This window comes from Bufo gargarizans, chromosome 2 (genome assembly GCF_014858855.1).
Source record: "Bufo gargarizans isolate SCDJY-AF-19 chromosome 2, ASM1485885v1, whole genome shotgun sequence".
Taxonomy (NCBI): Eukaryota; Metazoa; Chordata; class Amphibia; order Anura; family Bufonidae; genus Bufo; species Bufo gargarizans.
This window is the reverse complement of record NC_058081.1, coordinates 13,683,780-13,707,020: the sequence shown is the minus strand read 5'-3', so window position 1 is coordinate 13,707,020 and position 23,241 is coordinate 13,683,780. Positions and strand designations below refer to the sequence as shown.

At 45.7% G+C, this 23,241-nt stretch overlaps 1 protein-coding gene across 1 annotated transcript in view; it reads right to left on the bottom strand.

The window, feature by feature from the left end:
- Positions 1–3,176: 3,176 nt before the first annotated feature.
- LOC122925464 (olfactory receptor 1468-like) overlaps positions 3,177–23,241 on the bottom strand; it is a 93,051-nt gene continuing 72,986 nt past the window's right edge. The window contains exons 3-4 of the mRNA XM_044276821.1: positions 12,465–12,673; positions 3,177–4,112 (exon numbers count right to left, since the gene is read on the bottom strand). Coding sequence (XP_044132756.1) covers positions 3,177–4,112; positions 12,465–12,673 — 1,145 coding nt within the window. The remainder of the gene's footprint in view (positions 4,113–12,464; positions 12,674–23,241) is intronic.

The window sequence follows — 23,241 nt, the reverse complement described above, 5'->3', positions numbered from 1 at the left end:
GACCCATGCGCAGGAACCTAGGAGCCCTCACTTACCCTCCGTCTGGTCCCTAGCTAGGAGTCAGGGTAAGACAACCTACTCCTCCTAGGCACGGAGGAGCAGGAGTCTCAATGGCCAAGCTGCTGGAAAAGGGGGAACATAAACAGCTCTATGGATATGGCAGGTGAACAAGGAGTTCCACCTACCTGCCACAGCCTTGCTGACTGGATCCCTGTGCTGGAAAGGAGAAGTTCAAAACGCATCCACATACAGGGACCCAGATCTATAGCTGCACAAGATCACAAGGAAACATCAAGTAGACATCACACAACTGGACATAAACTTAAATGTGACATAATGGTTATGACCACAGGGGTGGCTCGCACTGGCAGGTAGAAAATACAGGAGGCTGCTCCAGCAAAGCATGGCTGAAGCAACCTCCAGACCTGGGAAAACAGTGAGGCTTTATAGGCCAAGAAGCCACACCCCACAGTCAGACACACCCAGTGACACCCACCCACTGGGAAGGGAGTTAACCCTTCCAGCACCAGAGAAGGGAAACACACATTAAGGCCCCATGCACACTGCCGTGTTTCACAGCCGTGTGCGGGCCGTGGAACCGTGGCCTGGATCCCTCCTGAGAGCAGGAGCGCACGGCGTCACTGGTTGCTATGACGCCGTGCGCTCCCTGCTGCCGGCACAGTACAGTAATACACTGGTATAGATCTATACCAGTGTATTACTGTATTGCGGCGGCAGCAGGGAGCGCACGGCGTCATAGCAACCAGTGACGCCGTGCGCTCCTGCTCTCAGGAGGGATCCAGGCCGCGGTTCCACGGCCCGCACACGGCTGTGAAACACGGCAGTGTGCATGGGGCCTAAAGGGAAAGTGTCCAACTCACTAGAACACACTGTGGCTGTTGCCGCTGGCAACGACATGGGTGGCAACCGTGTCCTTGGAGTCAGCCCAAAGGCCGGGACACTGCCACCACATGTATCACCAAACGTTTCCATGGGCACCCACAGTGCAGGAAAGGTGTCAGTGCACACCACACAATACACAGAGTGCACACAGACAAACAACAGGGCATACATACACGCACACAAACTCCAAGGGAATCGCACACATACCTGTTGTCCGCGGCAACCGCACTTGAGGCAAACAACATCATGCCTCAAGCTGCGGTTGAAACAACCCAAACCGCGGGCAACTGTATGCGGCTCCCAAGGAGTCACGGCCATAACCGTGGCCGTGACAGCATCTGTGTTTCGTCATTATCAGAGACGTGCTGAGGTGGTATTCCCATGTCCTCATCATCAGGAAACATAAGTGGTTGTGCGTCAGTGCATTCTATGTCTTCCACCGCTGGGGAAGGGCTAGGTGGATGCCCTTGGGAAAGAGACTGCTGCATAACTTGAGGCTCAGACAGTTTCCCTGGTATGCATGGGGGTGATGTGACAGACTGATGGGCTTGGTTTTCAGGCGCCATCTGTGCGCTTTCTGCAGAAGACTGGGTGGGAGATAATGTGAACGTGCTGGATCCACTGTCGGCCACCCAATTGACTAATGCCTGTACCTGCTCAGGCCTTACCATCCTTAGAACGGCATTGGGCCCCACCAAATATCGCAGTAAATTCTGGCGGCTACTGGGACCTGAGGTAATTGGTTCACTAGGACGTGTGGCTGTGGCAGAACGGCCACGTCCTCTCCCAGCACCAGAGGGTCCACTAACACCACCACGACCATGTCCGCGTCCGCGTCCCTTACTAGATGTTTTCCTCATTGTTACTGTTCACCACAATAAGAAAAAAAATATTTGGCCCAATGTATTGAATTCAAATTCAGGCCTTTTTTTTACAGACACCTAACACTATCTGGCTATCTATTTAGATACCGTATTACACTAATACAGGCACAGCAGTAACGACAGATTTAGCTGAATATAAATTGTAGGCCTAGTATTTAGGCGCTGGGTGACAGGTATAGGTTTACGGACAGAATTCGACTTGGAAATGCACGGAAGCGTGTGTGTGAAGTTATTGAGAATGACCCTATCCGCACCTTCAATCTAATATACCCTTTTATGGATAGATTTAAAGTAGACCTGATACAGCAGAAACCACTAATTTAGGGAATTGCTAAGTTGGGAATTGTATTTCAACCCAGAACAAAAATATATCCTTTGCCAGACAGCAGACAGTATTACAATTGGCTAGCCACAGCTGAAACACCAGATTTAGGGTACTGCTATTTTGGCAATTGTATTTCACCCCTCAATAAAATAGCAAGCACAGCCAAGCCCCTGATGTAGGATATAGCAAAAAAATAACCACACTATTGATGGTTAAATTGACTTTGTGGCAGCTTGTGCTGGTGCACCACAAGACACAAAATGGCTGCCGATCACCCCAGAAAAAAGTGACATAAACGCTCTGGGCAGCCTAAAAACAGTGAGCAATTCAATAGCAGCAGTTCAATCATCCACAGCTGCAGATCGATCTCTGAATGAAGTCTTTGGGAGGAGTTAATCACTGCCTAATCTCGCCCTAACGTCGCAGCTGCAACCTCTCCCTACACTGATCAGAGCAGATTGACGTGCGGCGCTATGTGACTCCAGCTTAAATAGAGGCTGGGTCACATGGTGCTCTGGCCAATCACAGCCATGCCAATAGTAGGCATGGCTGTGATGGCCTCTTGGGGCAAGTAGTATGACGCTTGTTGATTGGCTGCTTTGCAGCCTTTCAAAAAGCGCCAAGAAAGCGACGAACACCGAACCCAAACTTTTACGAAAATGTTTGGGTTCGGGTCCGTGTCACGGACACCCCAAAATTCTCACTGACTAATAATGAGCCTAAAACACGCCTATTTAGCACCCGATCATGTGTTTCGGCCAGCCAATCAACGTAATGCCAGTAACCAACAAGGCTACGGCATTAAATTGATGGCATTACTTACCTGCACGTTTATTGGTTGTATAGCAGCCAAGACACCTGCGGGGAGGAGACTCGAGCATGGAGCTCGAGCACATGCAGTACTCAGACGAGTACCGCCATGTGCCGAGCATGCTCATTCAACACTAGTGTAAAATTTTCAGGCCAGTCAGAGCACTTTTGATTTGGGTAGAGTCAATTTGCACTCAAATCAAATTGGTTAAACAATTAAAATTTTTAGTGATTTGCTTGTCTCTAAATGTGTATTAATGTTTATTACGGGATATGAGTTTATGTAATGTTTGCTGTGCGGCTTTCTTAATGTCTTTATTCCTCAGACTGTATATAATGGGGTTAATAAATGGAGTAAATACAGTATACAGCAGAGAGAGGATCTTACTAGTGACCCAAGTTTGTTCTCTCTTAGGGAATACGTAAACACTTAATATAGTCCCGTAAAAAATGGAGACCACAATGAGGTGGGAGCTACAGGTGGAGAAGGCTTTCTGTCTACCAGTACTGGATGGGATCCTTAAGACTGATATAACAATGTAAATATAAGACACTACAATGATTGAGGTTGGAACCATTACAGTTGGAGCTCCTAAAACAAAAATCTCCAAGTGAACAGAGAAGGTGTCAGAACAGGACAGGTCTAGTAAGGGGACAAGGTCACAGAATATATGGTCGATGATATTTGACCCACAAAAGTTTAGTTTTGATGATGTTATGGTAGCAATGAATGAAATACCATTACCCATCAACCAACTAATAATGATTGCTGCAACAGAAAATCTATTTGTCATGATGGAGGTGTAACGGAGGGGATTACAGATGGCCACATATCTGTCATAAGACATCACAGCGAAAAGAAAACACTCTAATACTTCAGTGCAATCAAAAAAATAAAACTGAGTCATACAACCAATAAAACTGACGGTTCCTCCATTATTCAGTAGGATGTACAGCAGGTTGGGGACAATATTTGTGGATAATAAGATGTCACTGATGGACAGTTGTGAGATGAAGAAGTACATTGGGGTGTGGAGCTTCTTGGTGGTGGACACCAGGATGATGATCAGGAGGTTCTCACATATTGTGGCAACAAAAACAACAAGGAACAGAAGAAATAAAAGATTTCTCAAAAGTTGGCTGCCTTGAAATCCTAAGAGGAGAAACTCTGTGACCACAGTCAGATTTGTCTGCAAGTAGAATAAGAAATTAAAGGAAACATCTAATAACATTAATCCAGGCTGGGATTTTTTTTAAAAAATTTAAGACCAGATTATTAGACATAAGACTATGACATCCACTAGATATGGAATATGGTAGCCTAAATCTCTCAGCCTTAGGGCTCTTTCACACTTGCGTTCTTTTCTTCCGGCATAGAGTTCCGTCGTCGGGGCTCTATGCCGGAAGAATCCTGATCAGTTTTATCCTAATGCATTCTGAATGGAGTGAAATCTTTTCAGGATGCATCAGGATGTCTTCAGTTCCGGAACGGAACGTTTTTTGGCCGGAGAAAACACCGCAGCATGCTGCGCTTTTTGCTCCGGCCAAAAATCCTGAAGACTTGCAGCAAGGCCGGATCCGGAATTAATGCCCATTGAAAGGCATTGATCCGGATCCGGCCTTAAGCTAAACGTTGTTTCGGCGCATTGCCGGATCCGACGTTTAGCTTTTTCTCAATGGTTACCATGGCTGCCGGGACGCTAAAGTCCTGGCAGCCATGGTAAAGTGTAGCGGGGAGCAGCATACTTACCGTCCGTGCGGCTCCCGGGGCGCTCCAGAGTGACGTCAGGGCGCCCCACTCGCATGGATGACGTGATCGCATGGCACGTCATCCATGCGCATGGGGCGCTCTGACGTCACTCTGGAGCGCCCCGGGAGCCGCACGGATGGTAAGTATACTGCTCCCCCGCTCCCCACTACTACTATGGCAACCAGGACTTTAATAGCGTCCTGGGTGCCATAGTAACACTGAACGCATTTTGAAGACGGATCCGTCTTCAAATGCTTTCAGTACACTTGCGTTTTTCCGGATCCGGCGTGTAATTCCGGCAAGTGGAGTACACGCCGGATCCGGACAACGCAAGTGTGAAAGAGGCCTTACAAATGGAGATTTCTGAGATGATACCACATTAGGGCAAAGGCAGGAAGTGGTAATGCCGAGGCCAGTGATTGGCCACAGTGGTCACAACTGTCATTGTGGTTCTTTCTTTGCTATTTTATACCATTACCTGCCTTTGCCCACAGTTTGTTATGATCTTAGACAATATCTTTAAATTATTCTGAATCTGAACCTAACATTTGTATGATTGTTGTTTCTGTTCATTTTTCATGTGTGCGTGTCATGCAATATAACACTATGGCTTCTTTCACAAGAATTATATAGATTGTGTCTGGATCTGTTCAGGAAAAAAAAAAACTTTGGCTTTTAACAAAAGCGCAGTTTTGTCTGCGATTGCATTTAGTGTACTCTCAGTTTTGGTGTGTTTTTCACGCAAATTTCCACAGATGTTCGCGAACGGGCGAACCGCCATAGACTTCAATAGGCAGGCGAATTTTAAAACCCACAGGGACTCTTTCTGGCCACAATAGTGATGGAAAAGTTGTTTTAAGGGGACTAACACCTGGACTGTGGCATGCCGGAGGGGGATCCATGGCAAAACTCCCATGGAAAATTACATAGTTGACGCAGAGTGTGGTTAGTTGAATTTGCAAAGCGATTAATATAACCTGCATTTGTGTTCGGATCGGCTATCAGAAAGGTGTCCCTAACCTATCTAACCCTAACTTCAACAAGCAGTAGAATTGTGCCGTAACTGCTGCTGTAGGGCAGCCTAAAGGGGGCCACCCCTATATGAAGTGACTGTAAGATGGCGTGGGTGGGTGGGTGAAATCAGCTGAACCGTCGTCAGCCTAGGCCTACAGGAGCCTATAAATAGCCTAGTACCCAACCAGCCTGGCCTCACAGGTGCAAGTAAGTAGCCATGTAATCAGCCTCTCCTCTCACAAATACAGCAAAATACTAGTATTTTGCTTAACACTTGTGTTCGGATCGGCTATCAGAAAGGTGTCCCTAACCTATCTAACCCTAACTTCAACAAGCAGTAGAATTGTGCCGTAACTGCTGCTGTAGGGGAGCCTAAAGGGGCCAAAAAGCATAGACCTTATTTAGAGTAAATATATACATACCATTACGATACCCGCTTTGAACGCCGAAAACTCTACCCGATGAAGATGCGGAATGTACCGTACATATCAGCGACTTCTATCGTTGTTTTTGGAGGTAGCTAAAATTGATGTTTTGAAAGAGCGGTCGGTAGTCAGAAACGATTTACCCCTATGTTGACGAACATATGAACATATTACAAGAAGGTCTGAACCCGGGAGCTGCCGACTGAAATAACAATGGTGAATGTGATGGAAGACTTAATGAAGTCCAACCATTCGCTAAGGGCTCTGCTCGGACACCAACTATTGCTGGTAGCAAATACTACACCTATACTTATCCCCCCGGCCACTGCTTAAATTATTTCTTATTATTAATAAAGGACCCAAAAACTTAGAGGATGGCATATGCCGCTTAACTCTGATAATGGATCGGGACGTAATCGCCTGTAGTCGTGACAGGACTTATTAACCTGTAGTCGTGACAGGATTTCGTAATCGCCTGTAGTCGTGACAGGACTTATTAACTGCCAGGCGCGAGAGACCCTAATGGCGGGGCCAGGTGCCAGCGAGGGAAGAAACGTAAACCTGAAGGAAAGCAGCTATGTTCATTAGGAGAACGGTATCAGAGCGGTGCACTGACTGCCCCAGAGAAAATACTGAGTAACCATGATGTAGCAATGAAAAGGAAAATGCGGCCTTAAGTGGAAGCCGAAGTGATGTATGAACAGGTGGGTGAACGCAGCTTTGGATGTGAGTAGTGCCTAAAACATGGTATGGGCCCAGCTGTGAGCATGAAGAGCCCGGTATAACGCAGCTGTGAATGCAATCTGAAATGACAGGGTATCAATGTGATGCAACAGCAACACATGAACGCAGCTCTAGTGGTGAACAGAGTATAAATTGTAAATGCAGACACATGGACATAGCTTTGAAGGTAACGCCCCCACATAATGCTGCAGGTTTTTTTTTTATCTCAGGGATGGTCACCACAGCACCACCCAAAAAACACAAACGTGTATGAACATGAACCTTGGAGCAACGACAATAAGGCAACATATAATGAACCTATACCCCAGCCCAGAACCGCTGATACATGCGTGCCCATAACATACAGTTTATAGATAAACCACTCTTACCTACAGGAGCATCAGAACTCAAATGCGGGCGCCTCGATTGATCTGCATGGATCCCCACATAGAGACCCCTGGTATACATGCCCCAACTCCTTGAATGTTTGGCGTCGGCTACGGATGTGCCCCCACATGTTAAAAACACACATTTTTTATTTATTTTTTTCTAATAGAGGAAACCTGCGACCATACCTACACCAGGCGCCTGCTAGGCCAACAACTATATGCAATGACCCCCAACGAGCCCCTAGACAGCCGGGCATTCACTAGACCGTTAGCACCCCACTCTGCTTTGAACCAGAGTACTGCGCATCGCATGCCACCCTGTAGGCACCATGCCATCAAGTGCAATACCACAGCATTTATTTTTTATTTTATTTTTTTCCTCTTACCATTGATATAAAAACACAGCGTGCATGACTTGAACCAACTAACAACCCTCATTCAACCGTTTAGCGCCCGACTCTGCTACATCTCAGAGCGCTACATGTCGCGGACCGCAGCGTTGGTCCCGTGCAAACCACTCCGATCCTACCGTGAATACCAGCGCCCAGCCGTAAGGAGCCTCCACACCATGCTGCTGTATCCTAGAGCTGACTTACAGGTAGTGAAATCAGCTGAACCGTCGTCAGCCTAGGCCTACAGGAGCCTATAAATAGCCTAGTACCCAACCAGCCTGGCCTCACAGGTGCAAGTAAGTAGCCATGTAATCAGCCTCTCCTCTCACAAATACAGCAAAATACTAGTATTTTGCTTAACACTAATCGCATTGTGATTACAACTTAGATCTGAGTTCCTAATGGTTGTATTGCTAGAATTGACGAATATAACGGATATAGCACTATATTCTCAATCTTCGTTATATTCTAGCAATACAACCATTAGGAACCCAGCTCTAAGTTGAATTCGCATTGCGATTACAACTTAGGTCTGAGTTCATAATCGTTAATTTCTAACGATAATTTGTTTTCCCTTAGTCCTAACAGCAGCACAGATGGGGTTAACTGCCCCCCCGTGGACTGGTAGGACCGGCGGAATTTTTAATGAGCCCAAAGACCTAAACCAATAAAAGAACTCCAGCTCCCTTAAAGGGAGGGGTTCATCCCCCAGCCCACCGTGTATGTCACAAGAAAAAAAGTACTTTAGGTCGGGAAATTTGTGTGCTGCTGTTAGGACTAAGGGAAAACAAATTATCGTTAGAAATTAACGATTCCCTTACGTCCTACCAGCAGCACAGATGGGGAGATAGCAAGAAGAATCCCCTAGGGAGGGTCCTCATGCTCGGCAGAAGTAAGGACTGTCTGCCCAAAGGCCGAGAACTCAGATATCCTAGCATCGATCCTATAATGGGAGATGAAGGTAGACTCCGAGCTCCAGGAAGCTGCCTTGCAGATCAACTCTAGGGGGAAAAGATTTCTTTCCGTCACAGAGGTAGCTACGGCCCTTGTAGAATGGGTCCTCACAAACTCCGGAGGATCTAAGGCTTGGGAAATGAAGGCTTCCCTAATGGCTTCCTTAACCCAGCGACTAATGGTCGTCTTAGACGCTTTACGGCCTTTTGACTTACCGGCAAACAGGATAAAGAGATTTTCATCCATCCTGAACTCTTTGGATCTATCCACATAGATCTGAAGGCATCTAGCTATGTCCAGTGGATGTCGGACAGGAGCATCTGGGGAGGAGGCAGAGAGTAATACAGGAAGAGAGACTACCTGATTAATATTTTGAAAGGTAGAAACCTTAGGTCTAAAGTAAGGTAGAAATTTCAAAAGGACCCTATCTTGTAAAAACATGGTATAAGGGTATAACGCGGAGAAAGCTTGAAGCTCCGAAACTCTTTTGGCCGAAGTTATGGCCAGAAGAAAAACCATCTTAAGTGTTAAGAATTTAAAACTTGCCTCCTCCAAGGGTTCAAAGGGGGGAGATGCTAGCCCCCTAAGAACAACTGACAAATCCCATTGAGGAACGGGTCTCAGTATTGTAGGCTTCAATCTTTCCGCTCCTTTAAGGAAGCGCTTGATGAGCGGGTCCCGAGAATATGGTCTGTTAAGACAGGCCGAGATGGCAAATACTTGGACCTTCAGGGTAGAAGGGGAGAGACCTCTGTCTATCCCATCCTGAAGGAACTGTAGGATCGCTGCGAGGGGCGGATCTGCAAACGCCACCTGATTGGAGCTACACCAAGAGGTGAAGATCCTCATAATCCGGGAGTAGGCCTTTCTGGTAGACTCTGCTCTGGAATGCGATAATGTTCTCAGGACCGACTCAGAGAGCCCTTCTACTCTGGGAAAGGACTGGTCAACCTCCAGGCTGTCAGGTTGAATCTGTGCAGATCTGGGCAGAGATGAGTGTCCCACGACACCAGGGTCTGCTCCGGGGGGAGTCTCCAATATTGTCCCCGACTCATCTGAATGAGCTGGGTAAACCAGGATCTCCTGGGCCAAAACGGTATGATGGCTATTACCGAGGCCTGATCCTGACGGATTTTCATCAATACCCTCGGAATCATGGAAAAGGGAGGGAAGATGTACGCCAGCCTGAACCTCCACGGTATTGTCAGAGCATCTATCGCCAGGGGGTTGTCCTCCCTGTAAAGGGAACAGAACCTCTGTACCTTGGCGTTGAACTTGGTTGCCATGAGATCCACCTCTGGCATCCCCCACCTGAGGACTAATTGTTTGAAGATCTCCGGATGTAATGACCATTCCATGGTCGGTAGGCCGCGACTTAGGCGGTCCGCGATGACATTGAGGGAGCCTCTGATGTGAGTGGCGGATAGATGGGATAGGTTCAGCTCTGCCCACCGAAGAATTACCCCAATCTCTAAAAGAAGGGGTATGGATCTTGTGCCTCCCTGCTTGTTTATATAAAGCACGGCAGTCATATTGTCTGACTGGACTTTCACTGCTTTGCCCCGGATCCAAGGGGCGAAGTGAAGGAGGGCTAGCCGGATAGCACGCATCTCGCGGAGGTTTGAAGAAAGATGCCGCTCCTGAGGAGACCAGGATCCCCGAACTGGGGACCCGTCTAGATGAGCGCCCCAGCCTACAAGGGACGCGTCCGTGGTCAATATGAGCCAAGCTGGTTGGGTCATAGACTTCCCTTCTGGTAGATGGAACCACCATCTGAGGGAATTCCGGGTTTGGTTGGATAGGGAGCACAGGGAATCTAGCCCCTTGGGGCTGCCGTTCCATTTGCTTAAGACCTCCGATTGAAGAGGTCGGAGGTGCCATAAAGCCCAAGGGACTGCATCCGCAGCCGCTGACATGAGCCCCACCATCTTCATGAGGGTCCGTATGGAGACTCGTCGTGGTACATAAAGGAACCTTGCCAGGTCCTGAATCCGCATTCTTCTTTCCGGTGTCAACTGGAGGGACATCTGCAGAGAGTCGATTATGAATCCCAGATAATGGATAGAAGTCGAAGGGCTCACGTTCGACTTCGACCAGTTGACTATCCAGCCTAGGCGGAGCAGAAAAGAAATTGCGACATGAAGATGGTGGGAAAGTAGCGGGACTGAAGGGGCTAAAAGAAGCCAGTCGTCCAGGTAAGGGACAATGGTCAGACCTTGGAGTCTCAATGCTGCCACAACCGATACTACCACCTTGGTGAAGATCAGGGGGGCAGACGAGATTCCGAAAGGAAGGGCGGCAAACTGGAAATGTTTGCACACTCCTGATATCTGGACCGCGATCCTGAGAAACTTCCGGGAGGAAGGATGGATCGGGATGTGGAGGTAAGCATCTTTGAGGTCCAGAGTAGCCATCACATCCCCAGGATTGAGGAGGTGGCTGACTGACCTTATGGTTTCCATACGGAACCTGGTCCTCCTTATGAAACGATTGAGAAATCTCAAATCTATAATCATCCGAAGATCTCCTGTCTTTTTGGGTACCAGGAAAACTGGAGAATAAATCCCTAGACCCTTCTCCCCTGCCGGTACCTCCTCCAGGGCTCCCTTGGAAAGGTAGTCTTGGATATAGGCTTCCAAGACCCTTTGCCTGGTTGGCAAAAAACTGCGTGTGGCAATGAATCTTCCTGGGGGGGAAGAAATAAGGTCTATTAGATAGCCGACGGCTACTATATTTTGGACCCAGGGGTCCCGGATTTCCTGGGCCCATACGTGGCTGAAGTGGAGAAGACGCCCCCCCCACAGAAAGGTGGGGGAGGGGTACGGGAAAATCCAGAGGCGTAACGGCAGGGATAGCAGGGTTTATCCAAGAGCCTCTGAGAGGCCCATAGTCAGGAGGGCTTTGCCTCCCTGGTGGGTTTGCGGGAACGCCTAGAAAACTTTCTAGGCGGTCCCCCCCAATCCTTACGTCCCTGCTGTCCTGGTCGGCCTCCGCGGGCTTGTCTTCCCCTGCCTCGAAAGGGCTGTTGGGAAAGGCTCTTCCCCTTTTTGTCTGATAGACCCTCCATAATGGTGTCTAGCTCAGATCCGAATAGACGATTCGGTTCAAAGGGGAGCCCACAGAGGTTGTATTTGGACGCGTTATCCGCGTTCCACGGTTTGAGCCACAGAGGTCTCCTGGCGGCAGACACTAAAGCCATAGTCTTGGCCGCCAATTTTAATTGGAGTTGAGCTGTGTCACAGAGAAAATCCATGGCCAGGTTGACGGACTTAAAGGCAGCGAGGATATCATCCCGAGAGACACTCTGGTCAACATCCGTCTGGATCTGGTTCAGCTTGGTTCTGAGGAAGGAGGAGACCTCTGTGGCAGCAATAGAAGTCGAGGCCGAGGCTGCGGCCGCCGAGTAACCTCTTCTGAGGGTGCACTCTGCCCTCCTATCTAGGGGGTCCTGCAGGCTAGACCCATCATCTGCAGGGACCAGAGTGCGCCTGGACAACTTGGCAATCGCCATGTCCACCTTAGGAATGGAACCCCATGATTCCACTAAGGGTATAGCCATAGGAAACATTTGTTTGAACTTCCTGGTAAGGACTGGGCCTTTTTCTGGCTTTTTCCACTCCGTGCGCATCACAGAGAGAAGGGTCTCATCTGCCCTAAAGACCCGCTGGGTCCGGCAGGCGGGATCGGAAGACTCCCCTACGTCAACATCATGGTCCCCCGACCTGATGGACCTTAGAAGCTTCTGGGTCTTTTCCGGCGGAAAGAAGCCAGAAGTCGCTTCTTCCTCATCCGAGGAAGATGACCCCACAGAAAGGGGCATAGGCCTATCGGTGGGGGCGGGCACCTCCATAGGTATATGGGAGGGAACGGGTAGTCTCTCGTTAAGGAGACTTACGACCCCCTTGATGGAGTCGTCGACATAAGTCTTAGCCCACTGGTACATATCCTGCATTGAAGGCTCAGTAGCAGTGGCGGAACGACAGCTGTTACATCTGGAAAATGGGCAGCTGTCCTCAAGAGGCGTATTGCAATCATAGCAAGCCAGGTGTCTCCTCTTGGCGGCTAATTTCCGTGGCTGATCGGGCTCTGCAGGAGAGGCCATAGCTACAAGGAAACAAAAGGAGAGAAATTTTAACATCATAAAAAAATGGAAATAAAGAAAAAAAACCTCCAGATTAGCACGAACCAGAGGAGAGAGCAAAGATAGCTGTTAAAGCAAAAAAGACCGGTCTGAAGGCAATGTCTCACAAATGACAGGAGACTCTGGAGCTAGCTTGTTAAAGCAGCGCAGCCAGAGACCGACTGAGGGAATCAAGGAGCTTAAATAGGATAGCTCCGCCCAGGGGAGTGGTGAAGCTCAGGGCTTTAAAACCTCCCCCTGAAACAGCTATACAAAACAGCCTTCCCTTGTTAAAAAGGGGAAAAGAAGGCCTAAGCCTAAGTGAGAGTGTCCCCCCATCACCTATTCCCCCCTGCGCATAAGAAAAACAACAGCCGAACCCCGTTCGGCAGACGCCGGGGAAACCGGAAGTGACGTCGCGGCTAGGTCCGCGTCACTTCCGGTTATGGCGGCGCCCAGGCAAGCTTCGGAGCGCTGCCGGCTATCGCAGGGGAGAAGACGGAGGGACGAGCTGTGAGCAGGTGAAACCACACTGCAATGGGGCGCAAAAAAATAAGCGCATCCCCCATAGGGGACAAAGGAGACCTTCTCAGGTCACACTAACGTCCCAAAACACCCTGTCTAAAATAAATAAACCAGGGAGAAGACTCGCCAGTCCACCTGTCCAAAGGACAGAAAAAAACACGGTGGGCTGGGGGATGAACCCCTCCCTTTAAGGGAGCTGGAGTTCTTTTATTGGTTTAGGTCTTTGGGCTCATTAAAAATTCCGCCGGTCCTACCAGTCCACGGGGGGCAGTTAACCCCATCTGTGCTGCTGGTAGGACGTAAGGGAATAGTTGTATTGGTCGCACTGTCACGTGGTAAAGGGGGGCGGGGGTGTGACTCACTGCAGCCTGGTGAGCGGTGGGGCGCCGCAGCAGCTGCCCTGCAGGAGTCTCTGGTGCCGGGAGGAGGAGGTAGGTAGAGCGGCTCTGACTTTATAGACCAAATTATTTTAAAAATACCCCAATAATAATAAGTTAATAACCTAACCCCATTCATAAATTACTGTGGATTATTAAAGAGACGGACCCAGGCCAGGAGACATAAGGGGTTGGGTTGAACTGTGGGCTGGGGCCACCCGGCCACATTTACTAATCTTTGCTCAGGGGGGGCCTCATAAATATAGACCCACATGGTGTGGACTGGTCATTTTTACTAAGGAATATAGTTTAAACGTTTATGTGCAAAAGAGAAAATAAGAAGTCAGCTCCAATCAGATATCTGCACGTAGACCAAGACTCTGGGTCTATGCAGATATCTGATTGGAGCTGACTTAGTGACTTCTTTTTTTTTCTCTTTATTATGGCTTCGGGGGGGGGCAGGGGTGACACCATTTTCTACCGCACCGGGAGACACTAGCCATAGCAACGCCACTGTAACCATTAGTAACCCAGCAGCTCTAAGTTGAATTCGCAATGCGATTAATATAACCTGTATTAATTGCATTGCGATTACAACTTAGTCAAATTTGTGACACTGCAGCTTCAGAATGAATCTAAGATGGATGCTGTCCCTAAGATGGATGCTGTCCTTGCTATTTGATAGGAGGTGGGAGGGTCTGGGAGGGAGGGTATGCTGATTGGCTGGAATGTGTCTGCTGATTGTGAGGTACAGGGTCAAAGTTTTCTCAATGATGATGTATAGGGGGCGGACCGAACATCGCATATGTTCGCCCGCCGCGGCGAACGCGAACAAGCTATGTTCACCGGGAACTATTCGCCGGCGAATAGTTCGGGACATCTCTACCTGTCAGGTTTAATAAGTTGGATTTCTTGCCTTATAAATGGGGTTGGGACCATCAGTTGCGTTGTGGAGAAGTCAGGTGGATACACAGCTGATAGTCCTACTGAATAGACTGTTAGAATTTGTATTATGGCAAGAAAAAAGCAGCTAAGTAAAGAAAAACGAGTGGCCATCATTACTTTAAGAAACCAAGGTCAGTCAGTCCGAAAAATTGGGAAAACTTTGAAAGTGTCCCCAAGTGCAGTCACAAAAACCATCAAGCGCTACAAAGAAACTGGCTCACATACGGACCGCCCCAGGAAAAGAAGACCAAGAGTCACCTCTGCTGCGGAGGATAAGTTCATCTGAGTCGCCAGCCTCAGAAATCGCAGGTTAAAAGCAGCTCAGATTAGAGACCAGGTCAATGCCACACAGAGTTCTAGCAGCAGACACATCTCTAGAACAACTGTTAAGAGGAGACTGTGTGAATCAGGCCTTCATGGTAGAATATCTGCTAGGAAACCACTGCTAAGGACAGGCAACAAGCAGAAGAGACTTGTTTGGGCTAAAGAACACAAGGAATGGACATTAGACCAGTGGAAATCTGTGCTTTGGTCTGATGAGTCCAAATTTGAGATCTTTGGTTCCAACCACTGTGTCTTTGTGTGATGCAGAAAAGGTGAACGGATGGACTCTACATGCCTGGTTCCCACCGTGAAGCATGGAGGAGGAGGTGTGATGGTGTGGGGGTGCTTTGCAGGTGACACTGTTGGGGATTTATTCAAAATTGAAGGCATACTGAACCAGCAAGGCTACCACAGCATCTTGCAGCGGCATGCTATTCCATCCGGTTTGCGTTTAGTTGGACCATCATTTATTTTTCAACAGGACAATGACCCCAAACACACCTCCAGGCTGTGTAAGGGCTATTTGACTATGAAGGAGAGTGATGGGGTGCTGCGCCAGATGACCGGGCCTCCACAGTCACCGGACCTAAACCCAATCGAGATGGTTTGGAGTGAGCTGGACCGCAGAGTGAAGGCAAAAGGGCCAACAAATGCGAAGCATCTCTGGGAACTCCTTCAAGACTGTTGGAAGACCATTTCAGGTGACTACCTCTTGAAGCTCATCAAGAGAATGCCAAGAGTGTGCAAAGCAGTAATCAAAGCAAAAAGTGGCTACTTTGAAGAACCTAGAATATGACATATTTTCAGTTGTTTCATACTTCTTTGATAAGTATATAATTCCACATGTGTTAATTCATAGTTTAGATGCCTTCAGTGTGAATCTACAATTTTCATAGTCATGAAAATAAAGAAAACTCTTTGAATGAGAAGGTGTGTCCAAACTTACTACTGTTATTGGTCTGTACTGTATGTCCCTCTTTTAGAGAAAGTAGTCGTGATGCCAGTTGCATTAAAGCAACAAGGGCATGGAGTCCCCTTTATGTATGATAGTGTTGATACCCAGGGTTGGAATGCCACAGTGGTGTAAGTGGGCCTGTAATGTCTCTGTAGATGTTTTAAGCATGTGTCAGGGTGCTTCTACCTGGATACTCTTTAATCCCAGACGTGGTCATCCATTGCAGTGCAAAAGGGGTAGTTTACTTGGATGATGAAGAAATTATTGAGTCCAGACTTTGTATATAGTTCCAATACAGCTTTACCTAGGTAAACGGTAATCCAAACAATATACAGACTTGGTCTTGGTTTCCAGCAAGCTTTGGCATAAAGTTCTGGCAGGCAAACACTCTTAGCACTGCTATATTTGAACTCTTTCAGCTCTGCTATGTTGGCTGGCCTAAATAGGAACTTTTCCTTTAGCTTTCTGTTGTACGCTGCAACTTAGCTTTCTGCAGTCTGACTCTCACAGTAATCCTAGGAAAACTTATTCCTGGCTTCAAGCTTCCTTAGCTTGGCTTTTAGGCAATGCAACCCCAGGAGGGGACATGCATCTATGTAGAAACTTACAGGCAGGGCCTGTCCAAACAGGACGAGGCCTGCTTTCTTCCCCAGCAGGGGGCAAGCTAGAAACACAACCTTTCCCCTTGAGGGGTAGACTAGAACTCACTACTGTATATGGAGTGGTACAGGCACTCTATCACCTGAAGCTGCAGAGAGGTGTTTCTATAGGTCAATGTGGTGTTTGAATACAGTGTGCACTGAGACAATATATCATATAAAAATATATATTGATTTACAAACCGGATTCCAAAAGAGTTGGGACACTATACAAATCGTGAATAAAAACTGAATACAATGATGTGGAGGTGCCAACTTCTAATATTTTATTCAGAATAGAACATAAATCACGGAACAAAAGTTTAAACTGAGAAAATGTACAATTTTAAGGGAAAAATATGTTGAATCAGAATTTCATGGTGTCAACAAATCCCCAAAAAGTTGGGACAAGGCCATTTTCACCACTGTGTGGCATCTCCCCTTCTTCTTACAACACTCAACAGACATCTGGGGACCGAGGAGACCAGTTTCTCAAGTTTAGAAATAGGAATGCTCTCCCATTCTTGTCTAATACAGGCTTCTAACTGTTTAATCATCTTGGGCCTTCTTTGTTTCACCTTCCTCTTTATGATGCGCCAAATGTTCTCTATAGGTGAAAGATCTGGACTGCAGACTGGCCATTTCAGTACCCGGATCCTTCTCCTACGCAGCCATGATGTTGTGATTGATGCAGAATGTGGTCTGGCATTATCTTGTTGAAAAATGCAGGGTCTTCCCTGAAAGAAATGACGTCTGGATGGAAGCATATGTTGTTCTAGAACCTGAATATATTTTTGTGCATTGATGGTGCCTTTCCAGACATGCAAGCTGCCCATGCCACACGCACTCATGCAACCCCATACCATCAGAGATGCAGGCTTCTGAACTGAGCGTTGATAACAACTTGGGTTGTCCTTGTCCTCTTTGGTCCGGATGACATGGCGTCCCAGATTTCCAAAAAGAACTTCGAATCGTGACTCGTCTGACCACAGAACAGTCTTTCATTTTGTCACACTCCATTTTAAATGATCCCTGGCCCAGTGAAAACACCTGAGCTTGTGGATCTTGCTTGGAAATGGCTTCTTCTTTGCACTGTAGAGTTTCAGCTGGCAACGGCGGATGACACGGTGGATTGTGTTCACTGACAATGGTTTCTGGAAGTATTCCTGAGCCCATTCTGTGATTTCCTTTACAGTAGCATTCCTGTTTGTGGTGCAGTGTCGTTTAACGGCCCGGAGATCATGGGCATCCAGTATGGTTTTACCGCCTTGACCCTTACACACAGAGATTGTTCCAGATTCTCAGAATCTTCGGATGATGTTATGCACAGTTGATGATGATAGATGCAAAGTCTTTGCAATTTTTCGCTGGGTAACACCTTTCTGATATTGCTCCACTATCTTTATGCGCAACATTGTGGGAATTGGTGATCCTCTACCCATCTTGGCTTCTGAGAGACACTGCCACTCTGAGAAGCTCTTTTTATACCCAATCATGTTGCCAATTGACCTAATTAGTGCTCTTATTGCTACTTGTCCCAACTTTTTGGGGATTTGTTGACACCGTAAAATTTTGAATCAACGTATTTTTCCTTTAAAATGATACATTTACTCGGATTAAACGTTCGATCTGTCATCTACGTTCTATTACAAATAAGATATTGACATTTGCCATCTCCACATCATTGCATTCAGTTTTTATTCACGATTTGTAAGGTGTCCCAACTTTTTGGGAATCCGGTTTGTAGTTATTAGGACATCCAATTCACATGATTTCTGAAAATAGGTTAAAAAGTTAAAGAAAAAGAATATGATTAAAAGATTTGTTTAAAAAATAAAAAAATAGATAAAAATGAAAAAGTAAAAATGAAGAGTGGTCCAAAAATGGTAAAAGGTCTGATTAAATATAGTCTTGTGGGTATAGTTCATTCATATATACTATCCCGGTGGAGATCCCAAGTAAGAGTACCAGCTTTGAGAAGTTGGGTGGGTGCCGTTCTCTGGGTGTTTAACCTAGGTATGTCCCCTGTGATTCACTGTATTTCTCTGGATCTTTTTGTGGTTTGCGGGGAGCCTTTAAAGGGAACCTGTCACCAGTTTTATGGTGTCCTAACTAAAGGCAACATAAATTAGTGACTGATTCGCTTAGCAAAATGCTGGGTCACTTTCTATAATTGACCCAGTCAATCTGCCAACATCTTGTATTGAAAAGCTCCAGCTGATAATGATGAGTCATGAATATTCATGAGCTCCTGACTCTCCCCGCCCACCTGCTGCTGAGTGACAGTTTGTATCCATAGGAATCAGCAGCAGGTGGGCAGGGGAGTGGCTATAGCTCATCAGCATGCGGCAAGAGATTGGCTTGGAGTTTGCAACTGGCTCATCTGTGTGTTCTTTTGCTAACCATTGCTTGAGAAGAGGTAAGGAATTTGGTCAGGTGTTTGCTATTGTGCGTTTGCTAATGACCCTAGCTCATTGAGGTGTTACATTTGTTGCTGGGGGAGGAGCTTGTGAAGGAGTGTGTGTATATATAGAGACAGACTCATTAGCTGGCCTAATTCATTAGCTGCAAGTTCTACCTTCAAGTACTACATTAAGTACAGTGAAGAGATATTGCAGGAGATAGTCAGGAGGTAGGCTGGAAGGTGGAAACAATACAAAAAAAATGTAAGATTTGTTTGATTTAAATTGACAAATTTTTATTCTTTTTTTTTTCTTTCTCCTCTTTAAAATGGCAGACTTGGTTCAGTGCAGGAATTGTTGTGCATTTATTTCATGTTCCACTCTTTGGAGATTCGGATGCTGTCTGATCTGTAGACAGTTCTCCTTACTGCAGCAGGAAATATGCATTTTTGAAATCTGAGATATTTAAATTATCTGTTAAACAAACTCCAGCTAGGACTGCTGCAATGCCACTGCCACAGAGGACCCCCAGAAATGGCAGATGGGTTACTGTAGGTTCTGGAAGACTTAGAGTGGTGGATAGAAGACATGTCCCACAGTCGGTGATTCTCCATAATTCATTTTCAGCACTCTCAGAATGTAAGGACAACATGGATATGGACTCAAGCACAGAGGGTGAGAAACCATCGACTCCTATGCCTAATGTATGCAAGACTGCAGCCAAGGACAAAAAAGATAAAGTGAAGTCTCAAAGGAAGCAGCTGTTGCTGGGTGATTCAATCATAAGAAGTGTGGAGCTTAAAGAAAATGGTTTTGTGAGATGTCTCCCTGGGGCTACTGCTAGAAGAGATAGAAGACGTATTATTAATATTGTTAAGCAAGCAAAGCAGAAAGGGGACGTGGATGTTCTTGTCCATCTAGGGACAAATGACCTGGCTTGCAATGAAGTGTCAGAGGTGAAAAAATCTTTTATCACACTTGGTAATGACGTACAGGATTTTGCATCCACCATTTCATTTTCTGAAGTTCTGCCTGTGCATAATGTTCAGAATGATAGGCAGAGGGGCATAAAGGAGTTCAACATATGGCTTGGTAAATGGTGTCAAGAGCAAGGATTTGGCTTTGTTTCTCATAATAGCTCTACTTGGAATAGAAAGGAACTGTACAAAAAAGATGGTTTGCATCTTTCTCAAAGGAACAAATGTACTTAGTGAACAACTCCAAGAATTTGCGAAAGAGTATTTAAACTAGGAAGGGGGGGGGGCAAAAGAGTGAAAATAAAAGAGTCCAATTGCCCCCCGAAACAATGCCAGAACAGGTCAGAAGCACAGAGGGTAAGAAATGATAAGCTCCGAGTCCTCTCTACAAATGCTCGCAGTTTAGGTAAAAAAATCAATGAACTTGGGTCAATAATGGCATCTGAGAATGTAGATTTAGTGGCTGTTACGGAGACATGGTTTAATGAAAGAAATGACTGGGACATAACCATACCAGGGTACTCTTTATACAGAAGAGACAGAGAAGGCAAGAAAGGAGGAGGAGTGGCCCTGTATGTGAAAGATAGCATTAAATCTAACCTAATGCAAGTTGGTGAGGCCAACATAGAGTCAGTTTGGGTTACGTTGCAGTTTGCTAATCATGCAGTAACTCGTGTAGGTGTGATATATAGACCACCTGATCAAGTTCAAGAACTAGATGATCTACTAGTTGAAGAAATAGCTAAAATGACAATGAAAGAAGAAGTTATCATTATGGGAGATTTCAATCTTCCAGATATAAACTGGAAAACCAAAATAGCAAGTTCTACCAGGAGTACAGATATTCTAAATTCCCTACTGGGGTTATCCCTACAACAAATGGTTGAGGAGCCAACCCGGAGGGAGGCCATTTTGGATTTGATATTCACAAATGGGGATTCGGTATATGATGTCATTGCAGGCGAAACCTTGGGATCTAGTGATCACCAGTCAGTGTGGTTTAATATAAGAACTGTGAAAGAGTCCCACCACACAAAAACAAAAGTTTTAGATTTTAGAAAAACAGACTTTTCAAAAATGAAATTAGTCATAAATGAGTCCTTATCAGACTGGAACGGATTACATGGAGTCCAGGAGAAAGGGGACTACTTAAAAGGTGCATTATTGAAGGCAACAGAAAATTGCATTAGACTTGTCAGTAAAAGCAAAAAAAGGAAGAGACCACTGTGGTACTCAGCAGAAGTGGCCCAAATCATTAAAAATAAAAAGCTAGCATTTTGTAATTATAAAAAAACCCAGAGCAATGAAGATAAGGAAATCTACAAGATTAGGCAGAAAGAGGCCAAGCAAGTTATAAGAACTTCTAAAGCTCAGGCAGAAGAAAAACTAGCTCAGTCTATGAAAAAAGGGGATAAGACATTCTTCAGATATATAAATGAAAAAAGGAAATTAAAACAAGGAATAACTAAATTAAAAACAAAGGACGGAAGGTATGTAGAAGAGAATAAAGGGCTAGCCGACTGCCTTAATGAATACTTCTGTTCAGTTTTTACAAAAGAAAAAGAAGGAGAAGGACCTCCACTAGAAAGGATGACTATTAAATCGTTTGATGCATGTGTCTTTACAGAGGAAGATGTTCTAAGTTTGCTGTCTAAAGTGAAGACAAATAAGTCACAGGGGCCTGATGAGATACACCCAAAATTATTAAAAGAGCTTAGTGGTGAGCTGGCAAAACCGTTAACAGATTTATTTAACCAATCATTAGTAACAGGAGTCGTCCCGGAAGATTGGAAATTGGCAAATGTCGTGCCCATTCACAAGAAAGGTAGTAGGGAGGAATCGAGCAACTATAGACCAGTGAGTCTGACATCAATAGGAGGCAAATTAATGGAAACCCTATTAAAGGATAGGATTGTGGAACATCTAAAATCCCATGGATTTCAAGATGAAAAACAGCATGGGTTTACTTCAGGGAGATCATGTCAAACAAATCTTATAGATTTTTTTTACTGGGTGACTAAAATAATAGACGGTGGAGGTGCAGTAGACATCGCATATCTAGATTTTAGTAAGGCTTTTGACACTGTCCCACATAGAAGACTTATCAATAAACTGCAGTCATTGAGCATGGACTCCCATATTGTTGAGTGGATTAGGCAGTGGCTGAGTGACAGACAACAGAGGGTTGTAGTCAATGGAGAACATTCAAAACAAGGTCATGTTACCAGTGGGATTCCACAGGGATCTGTACTGGGACCAATTTTGTTTAATATCTTCATAAGTGATATTGCAAAAGGCCTCGATGGTAAGGTTTGTCTTTTTGCTGATGACACAAAGATATGTAACAGGGTTGATGTTCCTGGAGGGAAACGCCAAATGGAAAAGGATTTAGGAAAACTAGAAGAATGGTCAGAACTCTGGCAACTGAAATTTAATGTGGATAAGTGCAAGATAATGCACCTGGGGCGTAAAAACCCAAGGGCAGAATATAGAATATTTGACACAGTCCTGACCTCAGTATCTGAGGAAAGGGATTTAGGAGTAATTATTTCAGAAGACTTAAAGGTGGGAAGACAATGTAATAGAGCAGCACGAAATGCCAGCAGAATGCTTGGATGTATAGGGAGAGGTATAAGCAGTAGAAAGAGTGAAGTGCTTATGCCGCTGTACAGAACACTAGTGAGACCTCATCTGGAGTATTGTGCGCAGTACTGGAGGCCATATCTCCAGAAGGATATAGATATTCTAGAGAGAGTTCAGAGAAGAGCTACTAAACTAGTACATGGATTGCAGGATAAAACTTACCAGGAAAGGTTAAAAGACCTTAATATGTATAGCTTGGAAGAAAGAAGAGACCGAGGGAATATGATAGAAACTTTTAAATACATAAAGGGAATCAACTCGGTAAAGGAGGAGAGCATATTTAAAAGAAGAAAAACTACCACAAGAGGACACAGTTTTAAATTAGAGGGGCAAAGGTTTAAAAGTGATATAAGGAAGTATTACTTTACTGAGAGAGTAGTGGATGCATGGAATAGCCTTCCAAATGGTTCTTATCTGCCGACACATTCTATGTTTCTATGTTTCTATGGCATGCGGCATCTTTGTGTGTATATTATGAGGTAACCATCTGTCACACCAGTAAGTTAATACATCTAAGGCACTTTTTAGTAGTTAATGATTGTATAAATTTTGTTAGATTATAATCAAATATCCACATGACAGGTTCCCTTTAAGTATATAAAGGAAGTTTTTCACCTTATCTCGTAGTAACAGACGATTTACCGTATTCTCTGCTTCTCTTTCTCCCCCTGTGGGTTAGTGTGCTGTGGTGGCGTTGTTTGTCCCAGCCTGATGTGAGTATTGTGGCTTTCTTCCGGCGTCCCACCTGACCGGAGTGTGGCCGAAC